General features: G+C 35.3%; 3 protein-coding genes across 3 annotated transcripts; 1 reads left to right on the top strand and 2 right to left on the bottom strand.

The window, feature by feature from the left end:
* The first annotated feature begins 127 nt into the window (after positions 1–127).
* LOC130711777 (pentatricopeptide repeat-containing protein At1g08070, chloroplastic) lies at positions 128–3,366 on the top strand. Its single transcript, XM_057561516.1, has one exon. It carries the CDS (start codon positions 1,165–1,167, stop codon positions 3,364–3,366), a length of 2,202 nt encoding a protein of 733 aa, XP_057417499.1. The 5' UTR covers positions 128–1,164.
* A 43-nt stretch (positions 3,367–3,409) lies between these two features.
* On the bottom strand, positions 3,410–4,671 carry LOC130711779 (early nodulin-93-like). The gene is made up of 4 exons (XM_057561518.1): positions 4,196–4,671; positions 3,977–4,038; positions 3,780–3,855; positions 3,410–3,684 (listed from the first exon to the last, which is right to left on the bottom strand). The coding sequence occupies exons 1-4, from the start codon at positions 4,290–4,292 to the stop codon at positions 3,596–3,598; spliced, it is 324 nt and encodes a 107-aa protein (XP_057417501.1). The 5' UTR covers positions 4,293–4,671; the 3' UTR covers positions 3,410–3,595.
* Positions 4,672–6,370: 1,699 nt separating this feature from the next.
* On the bottom strand, positions 6,371–7,554 carry LOC130711778 (early nodulin-93-like). The gene is made up of 4 exons (XM_057561517.1): positions 7,329–7,554; positions 7,107–7,168; positions 6,887–6,962; positions 6,371–6,662 (listed from the first exon to the last, which is right to left on the bottom strand). Exons 1-4 carry the CDS (start codon positions 7,537–7,539, stop codon positions 6,574–6,576), a joined length of 438 nt encoding a protein of 145 aa, XP_057417500.1. The 5' UTR covers positions 7,540–7,554; the 3' UTR covers positions 6,371–6,573.
* Between the last annotated feature and the right edge of the window lie 6,128 nt (positions 7,555–13,682).

Genomic DNA, 13,682 nt, shown 5'->3' with positions numbered 1-13,682 from the left:
AATGCAACTACATCAAATTCAATATAAATATGTGACAAATTTGAAATAAAATTCATCACACAAGGTGTGAAGACTACAAAATAAGCAATTTAGAATGTAAAGTATAACATTCAACTAATAAAAAATAGGCTAAAAAACACTTTTGGCCCCTGATGTTTCAAGTTTGTGCAAATTCTGCCCCTACTCTATTTTTGTCGATGTTTCTACCCCTCATGTTTTCAAACAGTGCATCGTCTACCCCTCCATCAATCAAACATTAAAAAACTAACGGAATGAGCTGATGTGACTTTTTTTTATATATTTTTTGGAACTGCCACGTGGAAATTACAAGTGAAATTGGAAAAAAGAGGCAAGGGAGATTCAAACTCAAGACCTGTAAATAGCAAAACATGCATTTAACCAGTTCAATTACATGCATAATTGATATAAACATCAAGCAAATTTAATTTATATCATTTCCTTGATCATCATCAACTTCATATACTCTTCTTCATCTCTCCAATCCACTCAGGAACCTCTCCTGAGAAAGCCTGACTGACGGAGGGGTATACAGTGCACTGTTTGAAAACGTCAGGGGTAGAAACATTGACAAAAATAGAGTAGGGGCATAATTTGCACAAACTTAAAACATCAGGGGCAAAAAATGTTTTTTAGCCTAAAAAATATGAAGTCCAACACCCAAAGTATTCTCTCGAGCATTCAACTCATTCAATAAAAGAAATTTGTATCGTTAGTAATTCAATATTTAAAAGTGTGTTATTGTTGTATTTTAACTTATATATGCAGGTTGAGACTCCGTAGGGCAGGGAGAGTGATCCTCATCTTCATCCCCAAATTCTTATCGAGAAAATTTTCACCCCTATCCCCATCCCAACGGGGAAAAATTCCACAAAGTAAAGGCCCAAACGAGGTAGTCCCCACAAAGATCCCCATCTTCAAGTTGAAATTACCATAAAAGACAAGTCATAATTCTAATTCCACGAGCCATTTAAGCAAAACGGTAATAACTAAAATGATATTTCCAGAAATTAAAAATTAAGAAATTATTTTCAGGGACTAAAACAACACTTTCTATATTCGAAGGACCAAAAAAATATTTAAGCCTATCCTTTATTGCTCCGGGGGCGGTAACCACCACGAAACAAAACAAACAGACACAGTACTATGGCAGTGTCACCTTCCATTCTCCACTTTCCTCCCAGCTCCGACCCTCCCTACAAACTCATCGAAGACCACCCTTTCATGAACCTCCTCACCAAATGCAACAACATCCACACCCTCAAGCAAATCCACACTCTCTTCATCAAAACCGGTCTCCATAACACCGTCTTCGCCCAAAGCAAACTCATCCACTTCTGCGCCGTTTCACCCTCCGGCGACCTCTCCTACGCCGTCTCCGTCGCCGGAAAACAGCAACCGCCTCTCAACCACTTCATCTGGAATACTCTCATTCGCGGCCACGCTCTCAGCTCCTTCCCTATCTCATCTCTGCATTTCTACATTCGCATGCTCTGCTATGGTCTACAACCCAATTCTCATACTTTTCCTTTTCTATTCAAGTCTTGTGTTGATTCCAGGGCTGCCCATGAAGGGAAACAGCTCCATGCGCATGCTATCAAGCTTGCTCTTCACTCTCATCCGCATGTGCATACTTCTATTATTCATATGTATGCTTCTGTAGGTGAATTGGAACTTGCACGGTTGGTGTTTGATAAAAGTTCTCTGAGAGATGCTGTGTCTTTTACGGTTCTTGTAACTGGGTATGTCTCAATGGGTTATGTGGATGATGCTCGGGGACTTTTTGATGAAATTCCTGACAAAGATGTGGTGTCCTGGAATGCCATGATTGCTGGGTATGTTCAGAGTGGTCGCTTTCAAGAAGCATTGGATTGCTTTCGCCAAATGCAGGAGGAGGAAAACATCTCGCCCAATGAAGGTACAATGGTGAGTCTGCTCTCTGCTTGTGGTAATTTAGGATTGCTTGAATTCGGTAACTGGATCAGTTCTTGGATAAGAGAACACCGGCATGGTTCCAATCTTCAGCTTAGCAATGCACTCATTGATATGTATGCTAAGTGTGGTGAAATTGACGCGGCTCGTGAATTGTTTGATGGAATAGAGTTGGAGGAAAAAGATGTGATTTCGTGGAATACTATGATTGGTGGTTATTCTTGCTTGGGTTTCTACCAGGAAGCATTGGCGCTCTTTGAGCTCATGCTCAGATCAAACGTGAGGCCTAACGATGTGACCTTCTTGGGAATTCTTCCGGCTTGCGCTTCCCTTGGTGCTCTTGACCTTGGCAAGTGGGTTCATGCCTACATAGATAAAAATTTGAAGAGCACGAGCAGTGCTTCTCTTTGGACAAGTCTCATCGACATGTATGCAAAGTGTGGCTGTATTGAGGCGGCGGAACAAGTGTTTAGGAGTATGCATTGTAGAAGTTTGGCTTCATGGAATGCGATGATATCAGGATTGGCTATGCATGGACATGCAGAGAGGGCTCTGGGGCTTTTCTCAGAAATGGCAAAGGAGGGGTTTCAGCCTGATGAGATAACATTTGTTGGGGTATTATCTGCTTGTACACAAGCTGGTTTGGTAGATCTTGGAGACCAGTATTTCAAGTCAATGATTCAAGATTACAGAATTTCTCCAAAATTGCAACACTATGGTTGCATGATCGATCTCCTGGCTAGAGCTGGGAAATTCGATGAAGCCAAGATTCTAATGAGAAATATGGAAATGGAGCCTGATGGAGCTATTTGGGGTTCTCTGCTCAGTGCTTGTAGGGATCATGGAGATGTTGAGTTGGGTGAATATGTTGCAGAACGCCTATTTCAGTTAGAGCCGGAAAATCCTGGGGCATTCGTGCTATTGTCAAACATATATGCAAGAGCTGGAAGATGGGATGATGCAGCAAGGATAAGAACCAAGTTAAATGACAAAGGAATGAAGAAAGTTCCTGGTTGCACCTCTATAGAGATTGATGGTGTTGTTCATGAGTTCCTTGTTGGAGATAAGCTCCACCCTCAGAGTAAAAATATTTATACAATGTTGAATGAGGTGGATAGGCTTTTGAAGGAGAATGGGTTTGTGCCTGATACTTCTGAGGTACTTTATGACATGGATGAAGAGTGGAAGGAAGGGGCTTTGAGTCAACACAGTGAGAAGTTGGCTATTGCTTTCGGTTTGATAAGCTCAGAGCCGGGGACTAAGATTAGGATTGTAAAGAATCTTCGTGTTTGTGGAAACTGCCATTCAGCTACCAAGCTATTATCCAAGATCTTCAATAGGGAAATAATTGCCAGAGATAGAAACCGTTTTCACCATTTTAAAGATGGGGTTTGCTCATGTAACGACTGCTGGTGAAACTTAGTCTATCTGTTCATGGATTATCATGTGCACTTGTGCAGAAAGAAAAGTGAATGACTTACATTCATATAATTAATGGTGATCGGTACATATGAGCTCTTTCACTATTGGAATGTAAATCCTTATTTATCAATACATATGTGCTGAGTTCACGAAATTGGGTTAAAGCTAAGATAGTTCAATTTGGTGCTGCATAATCCAACATCCAAAGTTAGCTTTTTGGAATTCATGCATTAGAAGGTGGTTTGAAGGAGTTCTTTCTTGCAGTTGCCAAAACAGTCTTGTCAGCTACAATGAAATATGCTGCTCCTGCCACTGCAAACATAATATGGTAGTTAGATAACTAAATCAAACAATGGCTGTAATGATTATGAGGAGATCAACACAACTCCATGGATGAGTAAGCTAACCTGTGGAAATTAGGAGAGCTTGAGCAGTGTGATTGAGGTTGGCTCTTGCCCAGGGTAACATCCTTACACTTGTTAGCTGCATATCAAACCCAGTTTCCAGTTAGCTATATGCTGATTGAATGTAAACTGATCAAGTGAACATTTTAGTAGTGATTGAATGGAGCAGAGAAATTTGAATAGGTGGAAGGAGAACTTACTGTTGGAATAGCAGTGGCAATACTAGCAACAACAGCTGCCCTAGCTCCTGCCATCACACCCTCTGTTTATACACAGAATGAAAAATGTAAATCAATATCAGGTAAAAAGATGTTGGGAAATTTGCAAACTACAGCAACGAATATAATTCTGAAACCAGATATATGGTCCTAAGCTTACAGGATTTTCCAAATCAGTCAAGAAATAAAAGAAGACATTACCATGGGAACAACGCTTGGCTATGGCCAACCTCTGATCCAGAGAAGGCAAGCTAGTCCTCTCAAGAGGATAATTAGCACTAACATTTCTCTTAGCCATCTTCAAAGATTTTAATTGAACAGAAACTAATAAGGAAGAAGACTTAGTAAACAGATGAATAATTGGAGTTGCTTTGGATGAAGTATATGGCTGAAGTTGCTGGTATATTTATACTGTGTTGCTCATCACAAGGTAGGATTATTAACAACAACAAGAAATTCCCAAGAGGTAGCTCCGGAGTTTGATGGTTTCAGATGAAATCCACCGTCTGAGGCAGTTGTTTTCACTTAGTGCGGTGGGTGGATTCTTTTGCTGCTGCCTAATTACAGCTACTTTATTCCCCAAGGGTTGTGAAAAAAATTACTAGTTTTATGCAAAGGGCACGTGAGGGACTTTAGCTGCATAATGCACCATCTGATTTGGCACTTGGAGATGCTAATGTGCCGTTTCCTATATTATAATGTAGGAAGGGACTTTTTGTTATCCACTGGTGTCTCAAAACTGACACAGAAGTCCATAATCCTGTATCACAATGTTTACTTGCTACATTTTGGAGAGTAAAAGAAAAGCTCCTTCAACTTTTTGGCAGTGGCAACTGTACTGTAAAAGTTAGTAGTTTTGTTTAGTCCAAAGTGGCTAAAAACAATGGGCATTAGCCACTGACGTACCTGTCATCCCAATAACCAAAAGTTTGGACAAAACATAATCCATGTGAACATGTGAATATATAAAAGGGAAGCATATAAAACATCATGGTAGATTGGGAGTCAACATCATAATACCGTGGATTAATGTGGGGTGGGTGAGTATTGGGTTGATTAGTCGGGTAATGATAGATTGACATACAAAAATCCTGTGGCATACATCAGAGATCAGACATACATGTTAGGGACCATTTTTAAAAAACTGCCTCTAACATGTATGTTGGATGTCGAAGTTTTTGTATGTCCTCACATTTGCTACGTTGATTGGATGTCTAATTTTAACACCTGCAATTGCAACAGTGCACTCACAGAAACAGTGACTGAGTTTGGTGGATTTTTGTTCTGTGGTAAAGGGAGGCCATGGTTTTCAGTGAGTGGGCTGAAGCATTTGGACTTTAACAACTTATCCATGTTTCAAAAAACAAAACATCTTATCCAAAGCTTTTCTTCTCTCCTCTGCTTTTCCCATAATATTATCACTAATATTTTATTCACTCATTTTCACCTCTCATTAAAGTAAGAAAGAAACAAAAGAAAAAAAAATAGAGATATAATGAGTGAATGAGTGATGTGATTGTAAAAAACAAGGAAAATTATATAAAGTTGGGATGAAAGGAAAATTATGTGTGTAAATATATACAAATTATAAGGTTTAATAATACTTTTAGTCCCTATAATTTTATATATTTGAGATATTGGTCCTTGTAGTTTCAATTGCTTAAATTAAGCCTCTTTAAATTTAAAATTGAACAAATATGTTCAAGATAACTTGTCATCTAATTATTAATGAAAAATTGATATAGATCACACATTTTTACACAAATGACATGTTAAAGATAATTTATGTTACATTACACATCAAAATTTGTGATATATGCCTATTTTTCCTTTCGTTATATTGGATGAAAACATTTGAATTTAATTTGTCCAATTTTGAAAGAGACTTAAACCCTGTTTGGTGAAATTTTTCAGCTAACTTAAAGCTTATTTGATTAACTTAATAGTTTTTTTTAATGTAAGTTAAAAAAGCTTATTTCAATAGCTGTTAATAAGCTACTTGAGGTAGCTTATAGCTTATAGCTTAAAACTTATTGAATTCATTTTTATTGTTATCCTTATCGTTTTAATAAAACTTCATCAGTGCCATTTTATATTTCAAAAATCACTAAAGCTTAATTATGACATTCCTCTATTAGACCCATCTCTTCTATAATTGTCATCTCTGCACTCACCTTTAATATTTTATTATTTTGGAGAAATATAAGTTTTTTAATTAAATTAAAATATAAATTTATTTATATCACACTATTTAATGTAATAAAAAAGACACTTATTTTTCCATATAATTCAAGACAGATCCATTTTCACAATGTTAAATAATTCTACTAAATTTATCAGGTCATGCTATGGAATATATATCACGTGCACTTGTGCTGAGAGAAAAGTGAAAGATTTGCATTCATATAATATAATAAGTAACAATGATCGATACATGTTGCACTTTCACTATTGAAATGCAAATCCATCTTTATTTATCAATACACCATGTGCTGATCCTACGAACATTGCTTAAGCAATTAGATAGCCCAATATGTTGCAGCCAAATCCGACATCCAAGCTATATTTTTACTTGGAATTCATGCATTGTGGAGGTTTTTGAAGGAGTTCTTTCTTGCAGTTGCCAGAACAGTCTTGTCAGCTACTATAAAATATGCTGCCCCCGCCACTATAAACAAAATAAACATAATTTAGCAGTTAGTTAGATGACTAAATCAAACAATGTTGTAATGATTATGAGGAGATACACTAACACCATGTTCTTCTCTTTCCTCATAATCACTTTTCGCATCTAAAAGCTACTTTCAGAAACTTCTCCAAAAAAATAATTCTTAACTTTTAAAATCAATTGTAAAACGATTTCCAAACGGGACTAAGAATGAGTAAGCTAACCTGTTGAAATTATGAGAGCTTGAGCAGTGTGATTGAGGTTGGCTCTAGCCCAAGGTAGCATCCTAACACTAGCCAGCTGCATATATATCAAACATTCATAGTTAAATTAATTCCAGGTAAAAAAATAGTGATTATTTTAAATGTAAACTGCAACGTGAGCATTTTATCCAAAGTGATTGAATGAAGCAGAGAAAATTGAATAGGGGAATGGGGTACTTACAGTAGGAATGGCAGTGGCAATGCTAGCAACAACAGCTGCCTTAGCTCCTGCCATCACACCCTCTGTTTACACACAAAATGAAACATGTAAATTAATTAAAGTCAGGTAACAAGATATTGGGAATTAATTTTTTAGAGCTGAATTTGGTTTCCAAATGTAGCACAAAAATACTTTAGAGCTGAATTTAATAAAAAAAAATTAAAATGAAGGTTATATTATTACCATGAGAACAGTGCTTGGCCATGGCCAACCTTTGATCCAGAGAAGGCAAGCTAGTCCTCTCAAGAGGAGAGTTAGCAGTGATATTTTTCTTGGTGGCCATCTTCAAAGATTTAATTGAACAAAAGCTAGTAATGGAATTGGAAGGAGTCTTTGTAAACAGATGATACTCTTGGAATGGCTTTGGATGAAGAGTGCCTGAAGTTGCTGGCATATTTATAATACTTATGAGTTGGTGAGAAAGAATATGTTTTAGAAAACAATTTTTCCCAAGAAAAGAAAAAAGTGGCACAGTTGCTGAGGGAGTTTGATGGTTTCAGCTGAAATCCACTGTCTCAGACAGTTGTTTTCACTGGGGTTTCTGTTGCGATCAGTTGATTATTTTGCTTTCCCTAGATAAGTACTCCTACATTTTCTCCTAAAGGATGTTAAGGATTGTAACTTGTAAGTTAAATGAATTTGATTAGAATAATAATAATAATAATGCTTATACATCTTAATGACAGAGATAGAAAGAAAATAGGAATAAATTGAAAGGATGAGATTATGAGAAGCAGTGAGTGATGGTTAATTTTATGTAAGTGAGGTAACAAAGAAGTGGATATTTAGCTTACCTCAAGGTACAAAGTATCCTATTTTATGTGGATTAACATATTTAAGTATAAAAAAAAGGTGTAATTCACAACCACTTATTTTAAATATTAGTAATTAATTAACTTATAATAAAGATATTTATACTTGGATTAATAAATTAGACAATCATGCATCATGAAAAACTTAGCTTTATATGTATCTGTCATCTAATATGGCACCTGGTGATAACATATTGGAGTATTATGCAGGAACTAGGATGGATACAATGTACTTGGCTTATCCACTAGGGTCTCAAAACTGACAAAAGAGAATCCAAAATATAAATAAATAAAACTTGATTTTATTTTCCCCCTGATCCTGTATCTCTTTGTTTATTTTCTACATTTTAGTAAGAAGTAAAGGTCCTTTATCAAATTTCGCAAAGGTATCTGTAGAAGGCACTAGTTTAGTCCAAAGAAGGCTAAAAACCATGGGCAATGGTCACTGACACATTGGTCATCCCAAGAACCATATATATTTGAATAAGACCATTTACATTGGTCACTTACACATTGGTCATCTCAACACCATTTTTTCTCTTTCCAACACTCCACATCATTTTCTCTCTCTAATTCAACACTCATTCAACTTTTACCCACTCCAATGGTTTTTCATTCAACACCAACACCCTACCCCACCACTTTTTTATTTCATATTTTTATTTAATTTTATATTTTTATTTTTATGATTTACATAAAATTACAATTATTAAATTACAATTATTGATTTAAATTAAATTAAAATAATAAACACTTAACAATTTAATTTTTTTTAAAATATAGACAATAATTTATTTTATTTCCTTAACTTATTTTATTTTATTGTTGGGATCCATTTCAAAACAAAGGCTAATAGAAAGATAATAAAAATAGTGAAAAATTTGATTTTTTTTTTTCTGTGTCCAAATCAAACGAACCAAGTCTCTATTTATAGAGGAAAAAAAATCAGGAATTTTGGTTAAAAAAAATTTCCAGAATTTTTTTTTTCAATTAAATAATTGAGTTCAAAAGATTAAGATGATAAAAATCTGGACAACGAACCAGAACGCGCCACGTGACACCCTTACCCCCTCTCAACATTGTTGAGAACTCTCATTTGTTTTAGATCTTCATTTGTACTAGTAAAAAATAATTTGTACTAGCCAAATCTGTTTTAGATCTTCATTTGTACTAGTCAAAAATATGACAGAAAAAATCATTTTAGAAACTCCGTTCATCTGCCTGTTATACCCTATTGATAAAATAGATGAAAAAGGAATAGTTACAACAGTCTTAGGTAAGACTATTACTTTTCCATTTATAAAGCCTCATCAGGTAAAAGAATTAAATTTATTAAAAGAAATCTCCACCTCCAAAATAAATATGATCTCTAGGAAAAAGAATCATATTAATTCCTTACAAAAAGAAATAAAATACTACAAAATAGAGGAACAACTCAGGAGATCTAATATTCAAAAGATTATTAAGGATTTTCAAGATCGAATAGAAAAGGATCTATGTGATTTAAATCCCATGGCCTTTCATCATAGAAAGATACATACCATATCATTACCATATATAGATGGGTTTAATGAGAAAGACATCCCTACCAAAGCCCGGCCCATTCAAATGAATGAACAATATTTAAAATATTGTAGAGAAGAAATTGGAGAATATCTCAATAAGGGCCTGATCCGCCACTCCAAATCTCCTTGGAGTTGCACAGGGTTCTATGTCATGAATGCTTCTGAGTTAGAAAGAGGAGCCCCTAGATTAGTCATTAATTACAAACCCTTAAACAAAGTATTAAAATGGATAAGGTATCCATTACCTAATAAAACAGATCTCATTAAAAGACTACACAAAGCAACAATATTCTCAAAATTTGACATGAAATCTGGATATTATCAAATTTCAGTAAGGGAGGAAGACAGATATAAGACTGCATTTGTCGTCCCTTTTGGTCATTTTGAGTGGAATGTCATGCCACAAGGCTTGAAAAATGCGCCTAGGGAGTACCAAAACATCATGAACGATATATTTTATCCATATATGGATTTCACCATTGTATATCTAGATGATGTCTTAGTATTCTCAAAAGGTATAGATCAGCACGTTCAACACTTAGGAAAATTTATAGAAATCATCAAGAAAAATGGATTAGTAGTTTCAGCAAAAAAGATGAAAATCTTTGAAACTAAAACTAGATTTTTAGGTTATGAAATTCATCAAGGGCAAATTACCCCCATACAAAGATCATTAGAATTTGCAAAAAACTTTCCAGACGAATTAAAAGAGAAAACTCAATTACAGAGATTTCTAGGTTGTGTAAATTATGTAGCAGACTTTATCCCCAACATAAGGATAATTTGTGCCCCCTTGTTCAAAAGACTTAGGAAAAACTCTCCACCATGGTCTGAAGAGATGAGCCATAGTGTTAGAGAAGTCAAGAAATTAGTTCAAAGTCTGCCTTGTTTAGGAATACCAGATCCAGATGCCTCATTAATTATAGAAACAGATGCATCAGAACTAGGATATGGTGGGATACTTAAACAGGTAAAACCCCAGTTTTCAAAAGAGCAAATTGTTAGGTACCATTCAGGAATTTGGCACCCAGCTCAACAAAAATATTCCACAGTCAAGAAAGAAATTCTTTCAATAGTCCTATGTGTTCAAAAATTTCAAGATGATGTTTTTAATAAAAAAAATTTAATAAAGACTGACTGCAAAGCAGCACCCTCAGTTTTACAAAAAGATGTTCAAAACCTAGTTTCAAAACATATTTTTGCTAGATGGCAATCTTTACTTTCATGCTTTGATTTTGAAATAACCCATATTAAAGGAGATAGTAACTCCCTTCCAGATTTTCTAACAAGAGAATTTTTACAGGGAAAACATGAGTGATACAAAACCCAAATCAAAGGATCAATATGGACCCCCACTGGGTTCATCAGCATCATCATCTCCATCAGGATCAAAAGCAATAGTAGTAACCCCTATCAAGGTTGCTGGATCTTCAATACCAGCCACCCCTTCAAAAACTTCTCAAAAACTCACCATAGCTCAAATTGTCAAGACACCTCCCCAAAAAACTTCATTAGTTCCATTAACCAATAAATATACAGTATTAGCACAAAACCCTTCAAAATCCTCTGTCAAAACCGAGCCAACCGAATATCTGGAAAAACCAGAAGGTGAGCCATCTCTCATTATAGAGAAAGAACATTTCTCTTTAAGTCCTAAAGAAATAGCCACTCAATTATTTCCTACCAACTTTCATTATGTCCCTGGACATCCCAAAAAGACCAGATTATTTTATGAGTTCATTCTAGTAGACTCTGACTCCATAGAAGTCACACATAATCAAGATAAACAAGGAGAAATAGCTTTCTCCAAGATCAAAATCCTTAAAGTCCTTACACCCCAGGACTGGAATGCTCCTCTTCATTATTTTAAACATTTTTTTAGGCAGTTCGACCCGCCTAGTTATAACTACTTTGATTATACTGATGCCTGGTACTATGCCTTGTATCTCCGTCCTTAGCAACACTCCTGGTTCATTTGGTTCCAAAAGGGAATCTCTTTAAAGTTTCCTCAATGGTTTAAAGTTTGGTTTTGCAAGGTAGGACTCGGTGAGTCCATCTTTCCCGAAGAAGTAAAACCATTATTCAAGTACTTTGCTCAAAGGTCAAATTTCATTATGGAAGACAAACTCCTCATGTTCACAGCTTCTCAAGCTATCTCTTGGATTTTAACCTGGGATTGGAGAACTATAGATATTTATGAGGATACAGAACTCTATCAGCTCTACCGCATTTTTAAAATAAAATGGTGGGCAAAATTCAATATCTCTCTAATTCAACAGACAAAATTTGAAGCTTGGATAAAGACTTATCAGCTTACTCAGCAAAGCAAGAAACAGCTGTCAACTACCCCTGTTTCTCGTCTCAATCAAGAAAGTTCATTTCTCCAAGAAAGATCAAGGCTCATAGCCGAATTAGCCGCAGCCAGCTCTCCCCAAGAATTTCAAAAGAAGATAGATATGATGAGTCAGAAATCAGGCTCAGATACTTCATCAGTCAACAGCCAGAACTACCTTCAAGAAAATGAAGATGACTGCTTAGGCATCAACTATCATCCATACACTTAAGGACAAAAGGTCATTATCAGCCCTTCTCATCATGATCAAGAAAGAATCTGCTTTTCAATATTGGCCGACAAGGAATCCACTTTCATTATTAAAGTTACTTTTCATTAACTGTAGTTACTTTTATGTAAACCAGAGTTACTTTCGAAAGTAATCATGGTCAGAACTTGTATAAATAGGTAGCTTAGTAAGAGTAGAAGGCATCGGGTTTTTCCCTCTGCTCTCTCTCTCTCTCTCTCTCTCTAAATGTTTGTAAGTTTCTTCCGAGTTGAATAAAAGCTTTGTTTCAGTAAGTTCTGCTATATTCTGATTTCAATAATGTTTTATTATAGCTTCTGCAATTTCTGGTATCAGAGCCTTTTCCCGTGAGGAAAGGGTTCTGGTTCTGCTATATTCTGATTTCAATAATGTTTTATTATAGCTTCCGCAATTTATATATATATATATATATATATATCTTATTTTCAATTTATTTCAATAAAAATTTTAAAATAGCTTATGTATAAGCGCTTATGACCATAACACTTATGTTATAAGCGCTTATGACCATAGCACTTAATTAAGCTGTGTTTCCAAACGAGGCCAGTGTCATTAGTCTTCCAAAATTTTAATAGTACTTTTGCGCGTTTTATTGTATAACTGGAACATCAATTAGTAGGAAATATATGGACAATTTTCAGTTCGGTACAAATAGAAAAAGGTGATTGATACCTACCATGGTAGAGATCGCAACTAACGAGGGAGATCCAACAAAGGAAAAGAACTATCAAATCATATTAGTTGGGTTGGATTGCTAGCTATAATGGCTCCAACATGCATAATTAGCCTTTTTTCACACAATTTGTTTAGCCCACCAAAAAGAACTATCAAATCATGCATATTAATTAACTTTTTTTTTACACAATTCGTTCAACACATCTGATAGACACATTGAAACTATGATCACTTTTCTTCCGGGTAATTATTTGCTGAAAGTTGAGATTTTCTTTTACTCAAGGGGAAGCAAGGACGAAACCAGAAAAGATGGATGAGGACGAAAATTTTAACACATTTACTCACCCTTGAGGAAATAAAAAAACTCAAGAGCTCCATTTACTCCAGGAGTAAGATAAAAAAACTTACTCCAAATCTTAGCCCTTGATTTTATTAAAAAATAAAGATTGAGATTAAAACATAAATTCCTCTCACGTGATCTCCTCTGTCAAGATTTCTCATTCTTCATTTTGTGAAAACCTAGAGGAAACACCACCTCATGTTCTTCATCCTCAATCTGAAAACTGCAAACGTAAAAACTCATTTTCTTCTGGTATATATTCGTCATATATATTCTTAATTAATCCCGCCTCATGTTTCTCTTGTACTCATGAATCAAGATTACAATCCTATTATTGGTCACAAGTTTAAGCTCATATGAATCCAATTCTATAATTGGTCAAAATTTTAAGCTTCTTTGGATCCAATCCTATTACTTTTGTGTCAGAAACATTGTGAATTCAACTTTGAATCCAATTCAACCTTGTCGTACATTTATCCATTAATTGTGGAATTCTTTTGTCATTGCCGTGGAGGTTACTCCCGTCCCTGAAAGTTGCTCCTAGA

The sequence above is a fragment of the Lotus japonicus genome, chromosome 4 (genome assembly GCF_012489685.1).
Source record: "Lotus japonicus ecotype B-129 chromosome 4, LjGifu_v1.2".
Lineage (NCBI taxonomy): Eukaryota > Viridiplantae > Streptophyta > Magnoliopsida > Fabales > Fabaceae > Lotus > Lotus japonicus.
The sequence above is the reverse complement of the archived record's forward strand: the minus strand, read 5'-3'. Positions and strand labels throughout refer to the sequence as shown.